Here is a 25,370-nt window from a genome sequence, read left to right on the forward strand (position 1 = left end):
CTCCAAATGTTACAGTACTTTTCAATTCGAAGTGCCTGAAAAGAAAGCTTCTTGATTCTACATTCAACATCTTCTTTGTGTATGACATATTGGAACAGGGAATCATGAACCTACAACCTTTTGCAACTATTGAGATAGGGAGCTATCAGGACAGTGACAGAGGACAATACAAGAATGGTCAACTGTTGCATTTATTGAGTTATCTAATGCATACAAATTAAGACAGATAAAATAATTCTCATTTTTCCAAACTACTTCCTTAGCATCTTGTATGTAGTCTGACATGTAGTTGTCTTTTACAATGATTGTTCAAAATTACAATGGCCCTGTGGGTTAAAGATGCTCTGTCCATTGGTATTCCATTCTCACAAGCAGTGTGATGAACTGCTGACACCATGTTATGAAATTTGATGGTCAATGTATTTAAAAGACTTTTCAATATTTCATACTTGATAAACGATTTTCATCTCATCTTAGTCTACTCAACTTGCTTTGTACAAACGTCTGCAGCAGTAATAAGAATAGCATGAGACAGAAGGCAGTGCCTTATATTATCAACAGCACTAAGTTATCATAGTAACATTTTATATTAATTGAATACCAAGCACTTATTAAGAGGGAGAAAATAATTCTTCACTTTTCAAATAAAAACTTAAAAAGATTGTTCAAAGTATGACCCTGTGGTTTAAAGCTCCCCTGAAAAAGAGGTGATAGGTTTTCTATATAGTATATAATTACATCATTGAAAATCTTCTCGGAACTGCAAATAACAGACCTTTGATATAAAAGATTTGATCAAATTAAAGAAGTATGTGTACTTTGGTTAACATACGCATAACACGTACATTAATTTGTACAAGTCTGATTAAACGACTTTGAGAAATTCAATAGAACTATGACTTTATCTGATTTAACGCTTTATCTCCACACCCCGCCCCCCTCACTCTACACACACTGATCGAGATTTTTCAAATTTCCTTTGCAGCTTGCAAGCAATTTAAGTCAAAAGTTTAAGCTAGCCCATTAAACAGTGACCCCTTGATATTTTTTCAATGCTTAGAACATGGTTGTCAACATTCCCCTAAATGAAGCCCTAGTCCATCAGTGCTTTCAGCACTTTGATTATTTAAGATAGTATGGAATGTTGTGTACGATATTGCTGCAGTTCGTAATGTCACTCATAAAAGTAAAGTATGAGAGTCAATATATTCCGATTTTGTAAACACAAAAGGAGTGATACATCCAATTTAAAAAACATCTTATTTAGATCTGCAACTCGAAGTAAGGGAATATATATTTAATATCAATCTTGATGATTTTAATTTAAAAAAAATAATTACCGTTCTTTAGATGGAGATGTTCCTAGTTCACCATCATATGGTGTTTTTATTGCACAGTTAATAAGATTCTCTAGAATATGTCGAGGTGTCAAAAATTTCAGCTCTCGTTGTAAACTTCAGTTCTCGCAGGAAAAACTAGGGTTTCAGATATTATAAATTAAGGAAAACTTTCTCAAAATGTGTTAATGGTCATTATTATATTATATCAAAGTACAATAGATGTCTTAAATCGCTGATTGCTAAAAATATTGCTCATCCCGATTTTTATGGTAATGTTTTAAAGAAAACTCGTAAAATTAAAATGTTTCCAGCAGGTAGTTGGGCAGATAGACTCAATAAATTGCTTGGATTTTATTCAAACCGTGGATATAAAGGCAATACTTTGAAAAGTACTTGCCTTCTTGTTTTTAAAGATGAATTCCTGAAACAAAATATAAGGCTGAATATAGTATTCTTACATAACTAAACTTTCAGTCCTTTAATTTTCATGAAAATATTGCAGATTTATGTTATCTTTAAAACCGTCTTTGGCTGGCTCGGAATGATCCGCCATCTGACGTCTTTTTCTTCAAATATTTTACATAGGTAATCCTCAAGTTAATGCATACTTGGATTTGAGTAAGGTTTGTGCACGTTAACTGTTTTAAACCCCATGTATATTTACATTTTTCTGACCGTTCCAAGGCGGTACCTAACAATCCTTTATAAACATACCTAGTTTTGTTTATAAAATATATATGCACTGTGTTGTTTGTGGAGTTTTGTGTTGTTGTTCAATATACCGTGTTTGTGATTTTTTGTTTTTGTGTTCTATGTCTTTGGCGTTTACCCTGCGCCATTAAACGGGGTTTATGTTTAAACTTTTGGCTACTGAACTTGTTTCTGTAATTTTTTCACATAAGTATTGACAAAAGATAATGTTTTCTGGCGCCTACTTCTTTGATGGGTAACATTTAAAGGTTTGATAGACAAATAGCCAAAATTGCAATTTGCTCCGAATAGGGAAGATCAGTACATGAACAAAAAGTTTTAATCGATTGCCTTCCAGTAAATACACATTAGCGTAATGACATCGACATTTGTAGTTTTCTTCATAGAATACAACTGATTGAAAGAAAGAAATCATTAAAATGAATAGATGACCATTTATTCAATATATATGCTAAATCAAAGTTCTGGTTCCGGTAAAGAATCGTGAAGCAGAACTGGACATAATAGTAAACGTCTATTTTTTTTGAAAAGACAAGTGTGAGATTAGCTTCTTTTGAGTTGATATTAATGTGGCATTAATGAGCAATGCTAGCATGATACGTATTTAAGGTACATGACCACGTTACTCCGAAAAATATGAGTGTCGGCCGATTTCAATGAAACTTGGAACAAACAATCGTCAATGACTCTACTTTAACGAGGTGTAATTTTTTTTTTTTGAATCCCGTCTTTTGTTGAATTACAGCGCAACCTAGCGGACACGTGCTATTTGGCGCTAACATTGATAAAACCGTAAAAAAATATAACTTAACGGCTTTTTTTTACAAAAAAAAAATCGGAATATAATTTATTGTACGATGAATAAATAATCCTATAATTTTAGTATAAGTATTTAAGAAAAAAATAATTAATTTTAAGTTTTATGACAAAAAGGCTTTAATAAGAAATCGCCAAAAACAGATACCCATCGGTGAATTTGACGTATTTATCTCGAAAACGAACTCGGGTAGGGTATGTTTTTATTTAGTCATAGGAAACGGAACGGAATAATGAATAAAATTATGTAAAAAAATAAAAAATTGACGGTGAGGTTAATTGCTAAAAGATATAAGTAACCTAAGAAAATTGATAGAGTTAGCGTGATTTCAACGCCACCGTCAACGTCAATAAAAAACACGTCAAGTTAGTGACGCCATTGGTTTGTTTGATGCATGAGAATAGTTGTGGATGGAACGTTGTATTCGTCCATAAACGATGGTATCTGTATCTTTTTTATTTTTAATCAGATATTTTCCAGTATCGGAAATAAGTAGAATGTTATAATTATATTACTCTATGATATCTATATAGCAGAACAGTTGTTATAGCATAAAAAAGTATTTTGATTTAGTGGGGTTCGTACTCCCGCCATTATAGTCAAAAAGAAAAATAGAAAACATCCGGCTAGTCCACACGGCCACGGGAACTTTAACAAATGCTGGATATGTTGACCTATTAAGGATACATTGATAACATCACGTGATAATGTCAATCAACGAATCACGCAACACCATAGCCGTGATAAATTTTCAATCGCATTATTAACACAAATGAAAATTGTGGTCTTCAAAGACGATATTTGAGCGAGTCACTTTAATGATTAGATTTAATACTGTTCGATTAAAAATAAAAGCCGTTTTTTCACGAGTCTTGATGGCTAAAATTAACATCAAACATTTCAGGTTTGAATAAACTTCGTTTTACGAAACTGATTATCATTATTATTATAACTATCATTTGCATGACCCCTGCTACAAAAATGAAGAACACGTAAAATGTGTAAGACATATATAGTGCGTACCCGTGTATCACGTTCTGGAAATCTTTTCTCAATTCGGGACCCTGCAGTATGTGCGCCTGTCGGTAATTCTCGTCCCTTAGAGACTTACACCAGGTTGGGCTGCACGAGGAATGTTCATTGAACATGTGGGAGGGCAGGGCGTCTAAACTGGTCTTTATTCCATGCGTGCTGCCCTTATTTTGACTTATTCCATAAGAGAAGCATTTCTGAATATGGGCAATATTATTGTTTGATAATGATTTGTGTTTTGATTTTAGCTTATACAATTCATTTCCGAAATTTTTGACAATATGATTTTTATCATTTGATTTTTTAAGTTCTGGAAATAAAGACCGCTTGACGCGAGTAAAAGTGGTTGAATCTCCGTCCATTGTTAACCGTTCGATATTCAACCCCTTTTGTTTCACTTCCTGTAAACAGGTAGATGTAAGAAAGGGCTCCATCGCTTTTGACGAGCCATTCCAGTTTTTTCTACATGAATGAAGTTTTGCTTTTATTTTATTCCTTTTCGCTACCTTGCATGTCCTGCAAGTTTTTTTAGCAACTGAGTATGAAACACACTTTTTTGTGAGTTTTCCAATAACAGTAACGTGTCCTGCAAATACATGTAAAATACAGATTAGAATATAATGCAAATATACGGGATAACTAACTCAGACCTATGCTCAAGACATCATATGTTTAAAATATTACATCAAACTTTAAATATACATGTTTCTCAGATTTTATATAAAGATACAGTTTTATGCGTTATAAATAATTACCGGACAAACTATTGGAGCCTCTTTTTTGCCAGGCCCCATCTGCAGAGACATCCGTTTCAACATGATCACCAGTTGGATCCCTAAAATCATATGTGTAAAAGTAGTACTTTGTATAGACTGTTTGCCACTTGTGCGTGTGTTTGTGGCTGGAGGGGGGCTGGTGGGGGTCTGTGGGTTCATACAGCCTCATATATACAATAATACGCGTTTGGCCGACTGAATGATCATCATCGTTAGCATAATCACTATCACCAACATCATCTATATTTTATCAACAGTAGTAACTCATCCTTAGATATTTAATTATGCACAGGTAAAAGCGTGTTGAAATAATATTTTACATGTTGTTAACTTCTTGAAGCAACTTCATCTCCTGTTGAATAGCGGTGGTGCACGAGATTTCGGCCACACTTTCAATAGATGGTCCGATCTCTCGCTCGCGGGCCTTCAGTGCGGTCTTACTGATTCCAGGCAGATTGAGTTCAGCAAATATCGCACTGATCTGAGACTCTCCTACACCTGCGTTGATCATCGCTAAAAGAGATACACAACAAGCTTGTTTTCGACCAAGTAAACTAAGCGCTATTGACGCCTTCACATAATAATCGATAATCATGGTGCACTCATTTTATACTTTTGTTCATTTTACTGCTTAAAATGTTGTTTTAGAAATAATGCTTTTTTTCTAGGAAATGACGAATCTATGAAATGGAATCAATGGAATCAAATTTCGTTACAATATGTCAGGGCGTTTTTTTATACTGTATGTATTGACGTTAATTCACTTATACATTATGTGCCAAGTCTAACATCATTCACTACATTTGTTGGCACAACGCTGGCTATTGATATGGTGACAAAATTTACCTGCAGCTAATTTAGTGTTGACATCAAAACATCTTCTAGCTGCGGAGCCGTCACTCGTGGAATGCCGTTTTCCCGTAGGCACCAGATTAACCATCCTACAGGTGTTGCAGCTGATATGAAGGATAGATCCAAGGCCATATATAGTTTCCCCTACAATGCCATTGATGCAAAAACTGTTTCCACAAGAACTACAGGAGCTTAATCTTTCCAAAATTACACCGATTTCTACGACTCTGCGACCTTCTAGCCAAGGCGGGACGGTTTCGGGAACAGAAATGCATGTTTTCTTCTCCACATTCACGTTGTTTATTATTGAGGTTCGATTTGCGTTTCTCTTAGAAATAAACTGACCTTTTTTCCTCCTCATCTTTACCGGATGTTGTTAACGGAACGTGCCCGGAAGGACAATCCGTTTAAAATGACGTCAGTAACGTATAAATGACAATTTCGCGGCATTTCCACTAAACTTAAGTTCGTTATCTAATTATATGTTTAGAAAGCTTACTAACGTTAATTAGTTCGCTCCCGTATACATAACTACTATATATCAATTCAGAACATATATAACAAATGACAAACAATATTATCAGTATTCTGACTTTGTTCGTAATTCTGATTGCAATTCACAACATTTGCAAACAGTGAAATTAAAATCATTTGCATAAACAAAATGACACTGCACAACTATTCTCATGCATCAAACAAACCTATGGCGTCACTAACTTGACGTGTTTTTTATTGACGTTGACGGTGGCGTAGAAATCACGCTAACTCTATCAATTTTCTTAGGTTACTTATATCTTTTAGCAATTAACCTCACCGTCAATTTTTTATTTTTTTACATAATTTTATTCATTATTCCGTTCCGTTTCCTATGACTAAATAAAAACTTACCCTACCCGAGTTCGTTTTCGAGATAAATACGTCAAATTCACCGATGGGTATCTGTTTTTGGCGATTTCTTATTAAAGCCTTTTTGTCATAAAACTTAGAATTAATTATTTATTTCTTAAATACTTATACTAAAATTATAGGATTATTTATTCATCGTACAATAAATTATATTCCTATTTTTTTTTTTGTAAAAAAAAGCCGTAAAGTTATATTTTTTTACGGTTTAATCAATGTTAGCGCCAAATAGCACGTGTCCGCTAGGTGGCGCTGTAATTCAACAAAACACGGGATTCAAAAAAAAATATTACACCTCGTTAAAGTAGAGTCATTGACGATTGTTTGTTCCAAGTTTCATTGAAATCGGCCGACATTCATATTTTTCGGAGTAACGTGGTCATGTACCTTAAGGTACGTTTTTGTTGTTTTGCCTTTGAGCTCATCGACATCTATACTATGTGACTAATTAAGCCCATTAGTCTTCATATACTTTTCAAAATGGAATTATGGGTGAAAAACACGGTTTATCTGTATCAAAATGGTAACTTATTCAGACTCTCTGTCTTTAAATACTCACGTAATTAAAACAGTGCCCCATAAAACACAGCTGTCAGTTGCGTGGTAGAGTATGCACATAATAAAGGAAAGGTATGCAACACTATCTAAAAGTAATAATCAAAGACATTACACGGTGTATTTCTAAATAGTACTGAATATTATGGACGCAGAAAAAATCAAAATAGAAAGCAGAAACATTTACCATTCATAAAAACATGTTATTGATAAGTGCGTTTTATCTTGAAAGTTACATATACCAAAAATTATTTCATTAAATAATTCGAAAGCAACAAATCCAATTATACATTTTAAAAGCAAACGAATTGCCATAAAATGTTCTCTACGAAATCCTACAAGTTACTGACAGGCTTAAAATGTAAACAATTAACGATGACCATCTTTATTTTAGATGCCTTCGGTATTAATAATAAAGATTTGTAAGATCATTTTTTGTTGTTGAGATATTGTCATAGCCTTGGTGACGCCATCTCCGTCGGTGGAGCCGTCGTTGTCGAAGTTCAAATCTTGGAGACATATTAAAACAGCATCGCGTATTCCGTCTATTGGAAAAGCTAAATGCACTTCTGTAATGTGAAGCATCGATGATAAAATTAAGAAAAAACATTACAAAAACATCTCCTGTTCCGTGTTTTTGAAAATTTGAGTGCGTTAAGAAACACGAGATATATGCGAAAAATGTACTACAGCTTGAACATTTAAAATGGCTATCATCAAATCAATAAAGCTTCCTTTCATTTCGGTCTCTAAATAGTGAGTTTCACGCAATGTGATTGTTATTTCGATTTAATGGGAACATTTAATTAAATTTGCGATAGATAGAGTTACAAATGCGAGCCGTACTCCTTTTGATCAAATTCAGTTTCGCATTTCTTTTAACATTTATTTGAGATAAATCTTAGTTTAAAACCCATTTTAAACATATTGACCTGGCTCCATCAAACATCGAATATAGCGACTTACACCGAAGTTGTACAAAATGCTCTAAAACGATTAAGTCAAATATTTAAAATATAAAAGAAGTTTAAATACTCTTCCGAATTTTGCATCTGGAAACACAGCCTAATTTCGGCTTGTAAAATTTCATTTGAAAATGTTCAGTATTTCTCTAGTTATATCTCCAGTCTATTCCGGCAACAGCTCAGGTACTTGTTGCTAAGCGCTATACTCCACCCATTTATCTACCTCATTAGCATGAAGTGAGTAAGTGATCAAGGTTGGATTTCCCCAACATTCCTTTTTACTAAAGCATCGTGAGGACCTCGGGAATTTATCAGTCAATATATGAGAATCTATCACGATAGTGATATACTCACGTTTATTTTTTCTCTAATAATTTAGACCAAAGTGATACAGGGGCTTCAATAAATGATAATGCGCAATACGAATGACCTTGGTTTTCATAATTGGTAAGTTATACTCCATGGAGGATTTAAAACCACGTGCCTATGTTGTTATCCATTAGCAGTGCTCTTCCTGCTGATAAATCTTCCTTCTATATCTATGAACAACATTTTGTTTGACAACCTATGGATCTCTAACTCACGTTTTAGACATTGTAAGCGAGTCGGGTTGACGCAAATGTACGGTTAAAGCCAGGTTTTTTTAAACGACAGCGTGATTAAAAAGAGAGCCAGGGTGCTGAGAGAGTAAAGGACACATCGTATTGGGCTGTGAACATATTCATTATGAGTGTGATAGAAAAGTTTACAAATTGTGTTTAGTAAAAGTATAATTAAGTCTCAACTGCCAAATATATAACGTGTATTTAAACAAACGATGTGGCAGTCTTAAGCAATTTATTTACCAAAGGAAGAAGGGTGCCCATATTAGTCTTCACCAGGGCAAAACGGTGCACTCATAAAAATACAGAGTGCAGCTCCTCTTTTCTATTTACACTTAGCTTATACTCCACAATGATCCGACAACAAACACGTATGCAACTCTTATTGGAAACTTGTTGGCCACTGCCGTTTACAGATGTTATAACAACAACGCTCAATAGTTATGTAAAACATTTATCAGCATCAGTATGAAAACAGGAAATATGAACATCTAAATAAGGAAACATGTATAATATATCAGTCAAATCGCATACAAAAACAATTGTAAAATAATATGTTGAACGCAAGTGTTCAACATATGCTTTAAAAATGTAAACAGTTGGTTTAATTTAAAGATGCATGTGTTTGATATGAAAAAGCATTTATTTTGTAAAATACAAATGACAAACCCACACTATACAAAATCAAGTTAAAAAATAAAATGCATCTAATAAAAGGAAAACAAATTAATCAACACGGATTTTATAAAGTACATGGTGTTGAGTGATTAAATATTACGAAACACTAATTGCGCGGGTAGCAAGTCCTACAAGAGAATGTTATCATATGGCCTCAACAATCGTTTGCAAAATGAATATGTATCAGAGGGTGCACTGACCATTACTGACTCAAACATACTCTGAAATAATCTTAATTACCATTAATTATTGATGATATCGACTTATATATATCATTTTTCTTAAGCTTGTAAACTTTTAAACTCAAAAAGTAATGATGACACGGAATCGAATAAAGTATTTCGCAATATCATTTGTTGAAAGAGAATAACAACTTTATGTTTTATAATATACTGCTGTACTAAATCGACTTAATCGTATGATAATAAAATCATTTCTTGTATTTCAGATTACATAATCTACCGTTTACCTTGTATCATAAACTGGCGGTAATATAAAATAAAGAAAACAGGCATTAACTCGTATTCCATAGGCTTCCTGGCCTAGTCGTGCTTGTTCTAATATAGCCGGTTGCTGGCTCAGCAGCTACCTAAACAAATGGGTTTCGGTTGCATTTCTGCCAGACGCCCGGGATATATGATATAATTGGAAGTTTAGTTGTTCACCAATCTATGTCTCTCATATGTCGAGCTGTCTGGCATCGAGTTACAAGATTACAAGTATAAATATAAACTTAACTTACTGTAGACACAGACCAATGTCAGACCCATGAATAACCCTACATTTTCCTTTTTTATACATATGTACATGGAAATTGGAAATTGTACTTGTAATGGCGCCAACGACAGAACGTCTTAAAAATGTGAAGTTTATGCGACATATATATATATTATGAATACAAATTTTGGACTCTGTGTTAGGAATATGTTGATGTCTATTGATTTATATCATAGAAATTGTCTGAATGTTTTCTTAAAGAGCAAACATGTATGTACCAAGGTATACTTATTTTGCTTGATCTAATAAGGCATGGATAGGCAGAGCATGACGGAACAATAAAAAAACGCCAGATGACGTTTGTTGCATAACTGAAATAAAGGAAGCACGATAATGCTTCTTTCAAGTAAATATAATGTACTTAACTTTTCGTTTAAAAATATTTTGACTACAGTTTAAAATGTTTTAGTAAAAATATCATTGCTAAAAGTAAGCACTCTTAAACTTCCATTGATTTGCCCATGTCAGGTAGAGCAAGACAGATCAATCAAATGATTATAAGAAACGTTGTTTTTATAATTGCAAATAATGAAACATGTTCGTTCCAAAAAGTATTTTTGTCGAAGTTTGTCCTTCTAGAAAACAAACATTGACAACAGTTTTATAGATAGTTTAACAATACAATCAGTTTCAGTAATAAATCTAGGTGTGGTTAAGCAATCAGATGACGTCAAGTGATATTATTTTCATAATATAAAAAAAATAAACGTGTGAATTCAACTTTAAAGAAAATATTGTTGTCAAAATGACTTGTACCAAACTATTAATATTACAATTTAACAAGATGTTTAAGCAACATGATCATTACAAAATTGAACCACTCTTATAGTTCCATTTTTGTAAAAGGTGCAACATAACCTATTAGACAAAGCGGCGGTAAGATGACGTCGTTATTTCAGGTATTCTTTCGATTGTTAGTTTTGGGTGTATTTGTTGGTAAATATGAAATAAAATGTGCTATGCCTTAACAATATTTTGACTATAGACGTATTAGCTATATAGAGATACGATTATTCAAATAAAAACGATAATAAAATTCGCACATTTCATATCAATTATTGTTATTACTCTTTTCTTTTCGTATTTACATCGACACACATTTAATGTTCCTTGATACTTCTGGCCAGCAGATCGCATCGTTAATGAGTCCAATCGATCACTTTGTTCTGTAAAGGCATTGACTATGTTATCTTTGGTTCTATGGTCATTCTCATGACATTGACATGACTACCACATATACATGGTTATAATGTTTGTTTGGTGAAGATGAAATTAACGTTCTATAGATCTTTAAACAGATTCAAAGCCTTAGTGACTATTCACTCTCATTTATTGACTTAAACGTTATGGCCATAGCTTCAGCTATTTCTAAGTTCATCTAGAATCAAAAAGGTATAGAACATGATTACAGTCAATAGTTTTAATCCTTTGAATCAAATAATTATACGCACATGCTGCGGCATAGCTCTTATAGGTTTAAGTCACTTATTGAACGCTTAATATTGTCTTGTAAAGCAGTTGTAAATTCCTGTACGATATAATGGTTCTCACATGTTTGTCGCCACAAAAGCTTGCGTCATATTTTACTTCAAATGGGTTAAGAAGGACTTTCCTCTAAACACTATACAGATTGCAACAAAAAGCGTACTGGTAACATCGTATGCCTTTATCAGATTCGCAATGTGTATCCAATCATCAAATCCGTTCATGATATCAAAATGAAAATCTAAAGTTTCACATATGCCAACCTGATCTACTCAGGTACCTTTCTGTGACTATATCATATTCTTGACGATACACAGTATGCACTGGTCAAAATGAAAAATCTTTGGATTAGATTTCCAAGAAAAACTTCAGATAACCGTTGAACAGATAACTTATTGTTTAATTTGGTAATAATGTTACTTTTGATGCCTTGTGACCCCATATAATCTTAGTATACTTTAAAAGGGCATTACTTGCTCATATTGAATATAAACTCCACAAACTACAAACTGATGTTTTAAGATAAAGTTATTGGTTCTTTATTTAGAATTCAACTGCACTGGTTGCTTTTTGTTGAAGGCCAAAATAGCTTGTTAGTGATATATTGTTCGGCAAATTATTTTTCTACACGTACAGAACTTTCAAATGATATCAAAATCATCTGGGGTCATAAGAAAATCAAATCAGTACACACAACAGTATTGTCCCTCGGTTACCTCAAGTTTTATACAGTGTCAATGGGCTAGCACTTTTACGACGAGAATTGTCCATTAGTTTCAGATTTGAATCAGAAGTACAAACCGACGGTATGGTCGTTGTCGATGCGCTGTGTTTATTTTGAACTTGCAGCATTGCCTTCTTTCTCAAATGTCTTGGCAACGAGTTGTCGATGGCCTGGTGGACATTTGGTGTACTCTTGGATCGATTATTGTTCCGTATATGTCTTAAATGTTTGCTTTCACCATTTGCAGTGAAATCATTCATCTGTGACATCATTGATGTCAGGCTTTGCCTGTGCTTCTTTTTTCTCTTCCTTGCCTCGCTTTGCACCACAATCAGCCTATAGAGCAACAAAATTATCACTAGCGAGTTCTTCGAAGTGAAAAACATGTTTGTGTAGGACACCACTCGATATTTGAATATAAGAATCAGTCTGACACACAAGAACGGAAGATCCTGAAGTGCAATTGAAGTCAGGATGCCAAATAGTTCCGTATTGCAACATCCATCTGTGTTCTCTTCCGGACGTTGCATTGGAAGCCCAATCTGATCTCGGCGGGCCCGGGTGGCCGTTAGGACCATGGTGAACTGCAGAAGGGACACAGTCCAAATGCCGAGGATGATATAACACAGAAGTCGGTTGTACTTCACCTGTTTGGAAAATCAAAATACGATAAATAAGCATGATTTGTCAGATTACATATGCTTACTTAGAGCTGGATACAGCATTACCCGAAAATGGATTATATAATGTACTAGGAATATATACACATTTTTAGATTATATTATTTAATGAGAAATATTGAAGACATTTGGAAAATATCAAATTGTTTTCTTTGTACATTTGACTGTCTTGTAAGTACAGTGAACATAAAGTTTACCGGAGGAAGGGTCTGAATGTATCTGTAATGTTTTTTTACTTATTGCAATTAATTACTTAAAATATTTGCATTGATGATATTTTTCTAATAATAACACACCTGTTCCTCGCTAAAGGCCTCATAAAACTCAACAATATCGGCAGCCGTTCCAACATACACAAGCAGCAACTGGGACAATTGATCATGTGATATGGAACCCTTTGGTAAAATCCACCGCCCAACAATCAGCATAAGGAGTAAGAATTGCTCCAAAACTCGCAACCATAGGTCGGCACTGATTGCTAATGGGATAGATATGGAAAGCTGAAAAACAAACGCAAATAATTATTGTTTTATTTTCATGTTTAAAGTTCCTGACTGTATGAATTATATGACTTGACGTTCAAATAATCTGCTTAAAAATTAAAAAACAACAACGAAGAAGTGATTATTGGCCTTTAAATAGTATTGAACCTTATGCATTTAAACATTGTCATCGACAAAATTTGACTACAATAAAACACATACAAGCATAGTAGTCAAACATTCATATTAATAAATCCTGTTTAGTGGCAATAACCAAGGGCCTAGAGTTCCAAAGAGCAACAGTCACAAACTTATACACACCACATGCTAAAACACCAAAACCGACCACACACGCATAAAAAATATCTTAACCGAAAAATGATTGGATTTAGAGCTGTTTATCGATCCCAATATAAGGAAATCTACTGGGACAAACCATACAGGCAATTATCTTAGCAACCAATTATGTCTGTAAATCAGACATAGCTGATAACTTGATATATAGTGACAGGTTATATAAATTCATCGCATCTTTCATTTTCTGACTAGATACACGAACGTCAATCCGATCAATGTTCAACGCGATGAATAATTCACAGCTCAGCTGAATCGGGTATGATCCAATTATCGTGACCCAAATAACCATCAAATTAAACGTTTTTTTTTAATTTATGTCAGCGAATTTGATAACATTTGAAGTATCCTTTTATGTATGGAATCCACAGAGTCAAGCCCATAGCCTTAAACTAAACAAAGGTCATATAATTTAATGCACACATATCAAGGCAAAATAAACACTTATCGAGAGGTACAAAACACAGCAAGACAGCACAGAAAACAGAAATATCAGAAATATCATAAAATCGTCATCAGTAGCTGTTTGGGTCTCCACCTTTGCACTATTAGTGAAAAGAAGGTAAATACTAAATGGATCTTTACTTCAAATTGTGAGTGCTCAACGTAAATAAGGAGTTAATATGATACGGACACAAGACATGTCGTCACAAAAGAAGAACCGCAAAAAATAACGGAACATTGACTATCCGACTTATTTCTACAGTAACATAAGAGTTGGGCTAGCGATGTACTACTTACGTGTGAAGGCTCATAAAATGATAAAAATGCTTTAGTTGCTGATTCTCAACAATTTATCTATCAATTTGAGGAGTTATTTAAGAGTAAATTCTAGTAATTACTACATACACCAAGATCCTCCAAATTCAAATTTAACGACTCCTTGGTGTCATTTTTGCCGGACGTTTCTATGGTTAGGTTTGTAGCATTCAGTGTGCTAGCTCGTGCTGCTATTCGTTTGTCGATCTCGTTCAGCTCGAGGAACCAGATGGCTGGTACCACGCTCAATAGGTAAAAAAACACGCTTGGGCAAAACCTGAAAAATACAAATTTAAATATTGTTTCATTAATTTAAAGGATAAAGTTTGTTGGACCATTTTAGCAATTAATACAATGAAAACTACAGGTAAATTGACATTGATCAAAATTAAAAAATACAAACACACACACCATAATTTATGTTAAGAGGCACAAGGAAAGGGTTTAAGCAACAGTGAACAAGAAAACGTATAAAGACCACAGTATGACTAACTATGAATTTCACAATCTTCCAGTTTCTTGTTTAGATTGCAACTTATACTAGCATATCAGTGGATATTTTTGAATTTTAAATAGACTCTTTTTAACCCTAAATTTTTACCATGAGATGGAAAAGAGTTTAAAATGGTAAAGTCATAGTGCAAGCACAGCCAATACCCACATATATAAAAATGAAAGAAAATGTTAATTGTGTCTGAAATATTATTCAAAGCCTTTAACTATTGATTGAAAGGATTTTCCTTTCGTATATAAACCTCTTAAAAAGAAAAAAACATTCTGAAAGAGAGCTATGTGGAAAGCATAAAATACGAAAGGACTATGACTAGAGCAGTGTTTTGTTTTAATTTAGAGACCGTTATACGCAATGGTAGGTGCAATTATGTGAACGCCCCCTTGCAACGACATAATCTGTTTTCTATATTTACAAAACATTTAGATACCTGCGAGTAATCTACAATTGATTTGCCGTAATATACCTGATCATACCGTTATATCCCATATTCCTTGGGCTGCAAATTGCCTTGATATTTCCAGACGAATTAAAACAATTTCATTCAACTTAAAAAAGACCAGTTTTTAATTTTAGTGATATATCAGTGGTCACCTGGTCAACCCTGAGGCTGTGTTTGGAAGTTATGTTGAATATGAATTAGCATACCAATTTATCTTTTTGAATCAATATAATGCTGTTGTATATGCAACACTAGTTTCACTAATTATTGTTATAACAGACGTATTGGTTCAGAAAAAGTAATACTGCACGTAGAAGTTGACTTTGAATTATACTTTAATATATTATCTTTTTTCTGCAAATCACCGAACTTACTGACGACGATATATCTTTTACGTAAATAATGCATTTTATTTGCATTAAAGTATAGGTAATTGCTCTCTTGAGCAGAGTTGAAATACCAAGTGAACGTGTGCAATAACCCTCGTGAGAGGGGTAATCATATAAGCACCTGAAGTGCGAGTACAATTGTTAATCCATATACAATGTTGCCTCTACAATTGTTGTTAATGCGGGATCTTAATCAAAAAGAGATAACTATTTCTATCATTCAGATATATGTTGTATCATTAAAGTATAACCCTTCATATATATATTATTGCTTTCACTACAGTCAGGGTTATTGTTTGTTTGGTGGCTGTAGTTCATAGTATAGTTTTGTTTCAGATTTTTAGGGATCGTTTCCTCTGCTTAGGTGGTTCATTAAATCATACCGAAACTGCTTTGAAAAAAACTACATGTCTATTTTTTTGTAATGAATAAAGTATCAGTTAAAGTTCACGGTTTAAATAAATACTGTTTATAATAAAACTATTTAAAAAATGTGTGTATTGATAGAAAGTATTTTTATGTTTTCTATACCCATACTATGTTTATGTTTTACTTGCTTGATTGAAATGTTCGTATTTCAAATAGTTGCTTCTCTGAAATGGTTCATGTCCATTGTATGCATACTTTGTATAATCTAAATAAGTACAAAAACGCATTGTTAGAAATATGGCATTTTCCCCCCGAATGATCAGTCTCCCTAGATGTATTGATACATTCTACTTGTAAACTTTGTTTCTTATTGCTTCTATTTGTATGTTTAAAGTATTTAAATTCGTTTATATTATTATCCCTCGAAATGAAGCCAGAAGAAACTATTTGTTGTTACATTTGCTAATATCGGGTTTATTTTAGGCTTAATGTACGATTGTACGTATAACGAATTACATTTTGTTTAGTCTGAACTGACTGGCTAAACTCGATGGTTTTGTCATGTCATTTATCGTTCGAAATAACATCCACTTACAAACATCCTGTAACATTTACTTTGTGCACTCTAATCACATTTTAACGCCCACTGATTCAAGCATACGCTTCTCCATGTAAGAGTCTATATGCATTTGTTTTGAGATTCGAAACCCACGAGTTTTTCAGTGAGAGACTGGCATTTTTAAATCAGACCGTAAATGCTGTTTGCACACTTATGTCTAGGGATCCCACTTCAAGAAAGCATTTAATATTATTATATATGTGTATATTTGTAAACAAATAACCATACTTCTAACAACTTCTATGTTACTATATCTCTTAGAACCATTTTTTACAGCCATTCTTTGTAATAATCTAGTACGAAGGAATTATTTGTACACGTGTCAATTTACATACATGTATATCATATTGGTTACAATTGCCAGAGATTCATTTTGTTTAGTCTGAACTGAATTGCGTATCTTGGTGCTTATCTTTATGTCATTTATATTTGGACTGGCATCCACTACAAATCCTATTTGTTTTAGTTAATGAATCGAAAACACTCGACCTTCATTAAGTTATAAACAATGTCCTTAGAACGGTAATACCGACGTAGATAATATAAAATAATGCTCATATCATATCATATAATACGTAATCGTACATGTTGAATGGTAATCTCTTACAATGGCACGCAGACACTTTGACAGGAAGAGAATAATGACGGCTCAAACGGTAATTCAAAATAAATTTTGTCCGAGTTTTCATTAACGGAATACAAATACACTATTCAATTTCAATATATGTTAATATATTTCGCTCAAACAGTCTAAACCAGTCATTACCAAACGTATAGCAACCTAGTACATCGTAAGGATATACTTCTATCAAACTTAGATTGTTTTTATAGCGCCTTTGATATCTTAAATAACAATTTACCACTTGTCTACACTTGATTAAATCATAGAGAGAATACATTGAACATCCCCCAACCAGAATACATTGCACCCCCCCCCCCCTCTTAAGATGTTTAAGAGATTTTACGATAGGAGCAGATTCACATATGCAAGTATTGGCCAGTTTACTATGAATAACAATTACATAAACAAGGGGTAGTCTTTTTTAAAGACTACTAATAATAATTGTCTGTTTAAAGACTAATACCACTGTCCCTAAAATAGCGATCAGAATGCCTTTTTCAACAGAGATATATACACATTGCTGTGCTGTGCAAATAATAATAATAATTATAATATTAAAAAAAATATAAATAGTAATAACAATAATAATAATGATATTCATGATAATAATAATAATAATAATGATATTCATGATAATAAAATAATAATAATAATAATAATAATAATAATAATAATAATAATAATAATAATAATAATAATAATAATAATAATTATAAATAATTATAATTATCATAAAAAGTATAATAATAATAATAATAATAATAATAATAATAATAATAATACACTTCTATTACTACAACTACTTCAACTACTACTGTTACTGCTACTTCTACTGCTACTGCTACTTCACCTACTATTGCTACTGCTACTGCTTCTACACCTACTACACCGACTACACTACTACTACTACTTTTACTACTACTATTACTACTACTACCACCACCACTATCACTACCACTATCTCTACCACTACCACTACCACTACTACTACTACTACTACTACTACTACTACTACTACTACTACTACTACTACTACTACTACTACTACTACTACTACTACTACTACTACTACTACTACAACAACTTCTAGTGTTAGTTATAATACATATATTTATGCTATTGCAATACGTATACTAAACCCAGTACTTTATTGCATATACCCTCAAGTGTTTTCATATTTATATTGTTACGAGTGAATTCAATGCGCATTTGACAAGTCTTTATTTTTGCCCCTTTTTATGAAGTTGTTTATTAACATTGAGTATGGGCATCCATATAACTGTTGTATGATATATTGAACGCCCCTCGTACTTCCATTGAAATAAAGCAATAAAGAGTGTCAATGTTTTGACAAGAATAGCAAATTATTCTTGCGCAAGCGCTCTGATGGGAGCATACAATGGTTGTAATATGTCAATGTCTCCTTTGACTACAATAGTAATGAATTTTGAATCGAGAATACGAGCATTTAAACCTCAACATAATGAGTTTGATTTAACTATCTTGCATTACCCATAACGACATAAGTGTTTATATCTATCTAATTCATGTAAGGAATTTATTTTCAGGCCTTGGAATATGTTATTTATAGACAGCGACTTATCTTGGTTAATTTTATGATTTTGTTTGATATAAAACATGGTAAACCAAGCCTTGACACAATGCATTCTATATATTGAGCGTTATATGATCAACTTGTTCCCACAAACTACCTTTTTATGTATATATTCTTGTCTCATATTAGTGAAAAATAAAAGTCATGTGTATGATACAGTAACTAAACGTCCGAACGTTGTTCTACTGATCGTACGGGGTAATACAACATCTTTGTATTTGTATTAACTTAGTACTGTATAGACCAGATTGTGGAAATACGGTCTCTACTCTTTACTATTAGTAGTTTGTAGGTTCAAGATCCTGTAGTACAGAATTCATATATAAGTGAATGAATGAATGAATGAACAAAAGAATGAACGAACGAACGAAGAAATGACCGACCAAATGACTGATCGAATGACCGGGAGACAGACTGACCGATTTACCGATCGACAGACCGAAAAAACGACCGACGACAACCTGACAACCAGCCGACCGACCGATTAACTGACTGCCTATCCGGTTGACTGACTGAGTGCCTCTCTGACTGATAAACTGACAGCCTGACATAATAATTTTAATTATCTGTCTGTATTTAGTAGGAATTTAGTGCTCAAGAGCATATCCACTATTAGTTTGAATTTAAAGCTTGCAAATTCATTTTTAGAAATTATATTATTAATCACATCTCCTAGAAAGTATGAGAAATACGACCATATGCAACACCATTATTATTGTAACTTGCTTACATATACCAAGTAATTAGTTTTTGAGGACATTGCCGCATCAATCATAGTTGTGAGATTCGTGATTGATTATGAATGATATGCAAAGTATACAAATAATTGCAAAAATCCTATTGATATTGCTTTCACAAGAGATAAATAGTTTTACAGCTTCATATTTTGGATGGCTAAATTAATATTATTGAATATCGTAAGCTATACTTGAACCATTTTATGTTATCCGCGACTACTTGACGTCTCTAGAACACTGAAATTAACGACTTCGTTTTATCATAAAGATGAGGAATTCCCTACACGTCTACCTGCAAACCTTTCTTCATTGCATCAGTCGAGAATAAAAGTCATGGTGACGGGAACCAATCAGAACATTTAGTTTTACATACGTAGTTTTTGCCATGAATCTGCTGTATTTGATTTTTTATTACCCTTTACATGTGAATGAGTAGGAGTAGTCAATCAAATTCGACACATGGTTTTATCAGATCTATCTTTGAAACAAATATATATACTTTAAGTTGTCATAATACACTGTCATATAAAATCAGATGCATTAAAGATTTGTTCGTAGAACATTTGAACGATTGAACAAACAAATACACACGAACGACCATCATTATAGAATAGAAAGACCGTTTTATACACAAGTTTACTATAACTATTCGCTAGATTCCACTTATTATTGACGGAAATGTTCTCAAAATATGGTTGTGTAAATTTATTATTTTTAGCGCAAATTTCATGGCATATATAGGTTGTATAAAAATTTAATTTCGATTTCCATCTTCATTTTCTTTCGATTAAAGTTTAGAGAACTTATTTTTAGTTAATAATTACCATTTAGCACCGAATATAAGATCGCCGTGGTACAAATTTTGTATCATAAATAAATCTGAAATATGTTTTACATTGAATTCATTGGAATTCAAAGGTGTCTAGATTCTTATAACAAAGTAAGACGTTGCAAAAATAATCATAATAACCACTAATCATGACATTTTAGCATCCGTTTCATTCTCTTTTGGATGGTTAAATGTTTGATATTGCATATCGAGTCCTATTACCAATAAACAGGTCCATAACATCCAAACTATAATGAATTTTAAGGTCAGCTTTTAAATGTTACAAAAATGAGAATAATAGTTTTATACTTTGACAACTTTACTATTCCCTGATATTTGGTGATGTAATATTTCTAATTGTAATTTAAAGGCCGATAGGGAAAATCATGTAGCCAATATAAGGGGATAAGTTAAGTCGAGAACATAGTTTATAAATCGAATGATAATTTTTTTTTGTTAGATTTAACAACAACACAACAGAGACTAACTAAGATAGCTGGCGGCAGGATTCAAACCCTGTCTGAGGGTCTGAGGCTAGGTACACTATTTGTTACACCACGGTTCACAGTTTGGTAGATAGGTTTACATATCAGATATATAATTGATTGATATAAAAGTTGTCAACATTTAAATGTTTATAATTAGTGTGTCGAAAACTGATATCAAAACAAATTATCACTTTTGTCCGCACATTTTGCTGTTAGGTGGTTTGATTATAAGGACCATTCAAGAGGGCTATTTCAACCAGCTATTTATTGTATTTCCGAACAACAAACAATTGAAATTACCATCGCCGATATGCCCATTTAAATTTTTATTATAATACTTGTATAGTTTGTCATAATACTATTGTATCCTCAATATTCAATAATTACAAAATTATAATTCTGTCAATTGCCAATGCCATGAAAAGGTTTATTAGAAATGTTATGTTTTAGTTGATTAGCATATGACCTTTAGTTCCCACAGATCTTCAGCGTATAAGGCATATACACTTAGCGATCTTTTGTTTTCTTTGTTCGTGGCGATAAGGAATGGGCATCCCTTTACGGTTATACTATATATTGAACGCCCCTCATTTTTTTTAGATTTGATCTGGAATTACGATTGTCAACGTTTTGAAAAAAAATAAACAAATATTCTGGCGCCATCGCCCTGAAGCATATCCTAGTTGCAATATGTCAATGACTTTCTTGACAAGAATTGTAATAAGATTTGAATCGGGAACATGAGCATAAAAACCTCAACATAATGACTTTTAATCAGTTACCTTGCATTAAATGTGCATTTGCCTAACAAAATTAGTTTTTATTTCAATCTAATTGGCGAAAGGAATTTATTATCAGCCCTTGGCATAAGTTTTGTTTTGACAGCGACATATCTGGGTCACTATAATGCAAAAAAATGAAAATGAAAATATGACCGACATTTCAACGTAAACACAAATACAAGAACATCGTATATTTTATAATTTTGATGTTTTTATTCGTTTGTTTGGTATTGAGTCCGTAATCTCATAACTGTATTTAAGTGCTCGGTCGCCTTGCCTGTTGCTATAGTGTTATTGTTTCAGATTATTATATTGCGCTTAAATTCCAATCCAAACACTGATTTTTGCAAATGCGAAAATATTGTGTTTTATGATGGTTATCTTAGCCAGGTAGACAAATAATTTACGACGAGCTTGTTCAAAAATAACAGGGATAATCAACAGTTGGGGAATGCTTAATGGCTTTAACTTAAAGAAGAACGTAAGTTAAGAGTGGTAACGGTGTATGCATTGAACAATTATAATCAATATTTAGTTCTCGTGAAAGTACCCTGTTTCTAAATTATTTCTTTAAACACCAATTTCATATAAAAGGCGCAGAAACAACACGCCTCTCCCTTGAAAATGTAAAAGTTTTCATCTTTAATAACCCGAAGCCACGAGGCGAGAGCCAGTGTGTAAGAACAAGTATTCCATATACTGTATTTAGTCGCATGAAGTAACTTTCTGACAGTCTTGGCGATATCTGTGTTATTTCATTGAATTTACACTCATTTTGATATGATTGCTTATAATATTGCCGCACTGACAAAAAAGCGTGTTCAACAGTCCCGAGGTATTCTTACAACATCTATGTTATAATGTTTAGTGGGTAAAATCGAAGTTGAATTCAAAGAAAATATAACATCTTTTTTTCACCCAATAGGAAAATAAGAAAGCGAAAATATAAAGGCAAACGAATACATTCGATGAACTTTTGATGAGGATTTTAAAATGGTCGTTTTCAGAAAATCCGAAGAATTTCACTAATTTGAACATTTTATCTAAGAAGCTTCATGAACATGGCCCCTGTACTTCAGCAATGTACTATTAGATCGTCTATTAACCGATACACAACTAGTTATCGAACACATATTGATAGTTCTATCGGCCTTAAATTGCACATTTAAAAGTGTTTCATATATTTTGTCAGAATAATCATACCCTGAATATCAATGCATAAATTTGTTTCAAATTAAATATTATTATACATTCCATGAAAGCAGTCAAAATTTAAATGTTTTTAATAGGTTCCTGGAGATTAGATAAAAAATAATTTACAACCTGTTTACACTTGACAAAAGCAGAATTTCCCCCTTATTTTATAAACTTACTTAATAAGGCATATATCCCCATTGCAGCTCTTTCAAATACTTGCTAGTAATTTCTATTGTTACGTGCAAAATGTAATGCAAACTTGCAAAGGCCTGTACAATTCTGATTGCATTTGTATATTAAGTGTTCATCATGGTTGGATATGGGCATTGCTATGCGATAACATTATATATTGAACTCCCCTCGTACACCTTGCATTAAATGAGCACTCGTCTAATGAAATTAATGTTGTGCTTATCTAATTGGCAAAAGGAATTTATTGTCAGTCCATGGCCTACGTGTGGTGCTGACAGCGACGTTTATGTGTTCATAGTTCGCGAATAACAGGCAAAACAAATATAAGAAAAAAACAAATTCACAGAAAAAAGGTTGCAATAGTGTGTTGCCATGTTGTTGTTTTCAAAATAAAACGTTGTTAACCGAAACTAGACATGGTGAAATCTGAATCTAAAGTAATATGTGACCAACATATGTGTCAAAATCCTTTTATGCGTATCTGAATGTTTCTAGGTTTATAGCCATCAAGAAGACAAATACAAATACTCGCGTAATTATGTTTTGATGACCTTGCCACATCAATCATAGTTGTGTGTGATAGATTATGAATAATATGCAAACCATTCAACTAATTGCAAAAAAAAAATCATCTGAAAATTGCTAAAATAAGAGAGAAATATTTTCGTTTTTATGTTTGGGATGGCTAATTTTACATAATGCAATATCCTTAGCTATACTAAAAACGTATCAATAAACAATAATATTTTCTATCTCTAGAACGTCGTTATTAGCGATTTTACTTTTATCGTAAGGATGATGAATTCCTAAGAAGATATCCTCATAAAATAAGTCGAATATAAATATACTTTTGGAGCAACAAATAGTTTTTACAAATGTAGATGTTGCAATGAATTTGTAAATTTAGAAATTTTATAACAAGGTATTCGTGAACAATATTTATATAAAAAAACTACAAAAAACAAGCTAAATAGCCAAACGTTTAAACAAAAACCCCGTTTAAGGGCACAGTATAATGGCCAAAGACAAAGAACACAAAAACAAAACATCACAAACAAGAAACATGCACCAACAGCACAAAACTCCACAAACAACACAGTGCATATATACTATATAAAGTACGATTTATCAAACATATCAGATACATGATTTTATAATTTATTCCTTGGAGTGACAATATCTACACATGACAAGAAATATATGAGCTTGTGAAATATTAAGGTAATACTATGAAATCTACAAGGACAAGCCAGATAGTAAAATAACAACTCAAATATAAAACAAGCTTAGAGGCTCAATGCAATGACTCAAACGAGAAAGGCAAACACACAAACACCACAAAGAGACCAAACACACATCAGAACCGCTTTATCAATGACTTATTGGATTACCAGCTTGAAACGGTCAGTGACAGGAGTGCAATGGACCTAGCAAGTGTTCACTGGATTTTTTAAGAAGTTTATATGCACTTAACCTCACACTTTATGTACTATTTATCAAATTTAATACTTATTTTTTACATGTCAAACCGATCGTCGAGTAACAATGCACGAATTCGCTTTTTGTTTCTTTTTTTATCGAATGTGTCAAGTTCTAGTATAAAGAAAATTTGATTGTCGCAATGACTAGACAATACAAGTACACACTCATGTTAATTATTCTACAATAAGATAGTTTTATACAGCGTTTAGTGTTACTACCCACTAGACACGAGTACTATTGACTGAAAGGTACTTCCAAAGTGCAAATAATGACACTTATTGTAATTGTAATAAAGGAGTTTGCATGGCCTACTTTTCTTGATCAAGGTGAACGTTCACCATGGAATTTCTATTTGTTTCTACATTTTATTTATATAAAAGTTTAAACTAATCAAGGACCATCAAATACCGAACATAACGATCGATATCGCTGTAGAACATATCTGCAATTATGAATACATCTATAATACATTTAGCTTGAAATTATATCAATCAAACAGGAAGTTTTCAAACAAGTGATAGCTTTTAAAATTAGTTTTACATCAGATTCATTCTGAAGGTTTATTGAATGGTAAATTAGTTTAGCATCAGTTTCATCCTGAAAG

The 25,370-nt window shown here is 32.8% G+C and overlaps 1 protein-coding gene across 3 annotated transcripts in view; it reads right to left on the reverse strand.

The window, feature by feature from the left end:
• Positions 1–9,012: 9,012 nt before the first annotated feature.
• Positions 9,013–25,370, reverse strand: part of LOC128246408 (transmembrane protein 26-like) — a 68,346-nt gene continuing 51,988 nt past the window's right edge. For all 3 annotated transcript variants that reach the window (XM_052964593.1, XM_052964595.1, XM_052964594.1), the window contains exons 2-4: positions 14,583–14,769; positions 13,194–13,397; positions 9,013–12,864 (exon numbers count right to left, since the gene is read on the reverse strand). In XM_052964593.1, coding sequence (XP_052820553.1) covers positions 12,211–12,864; positions 13,194–13,397; positions 14,583–14,769 — 1,045 coding nt within the window. In that variant the 3' untranslated portion in view covers positions 9,013–12,210. The remainder of the gene's footprint in view (positions 12,865–13,193; positions 13,398–14,582; positions 14,770–25,370) is intronic.

This window comes from Mya arenaria, chromosome 9 (assembly GCF_026914265.1).
Source record: "Mya arenaria isolate MELC-2E11 chromosome 9, ASM2691426v1".
NCBI classification, from domain to species: Eukaryota; Metazoa; Mollusca; class Bivalvia; order Myida; family Myidae; genus Mya; species Mya arenaria.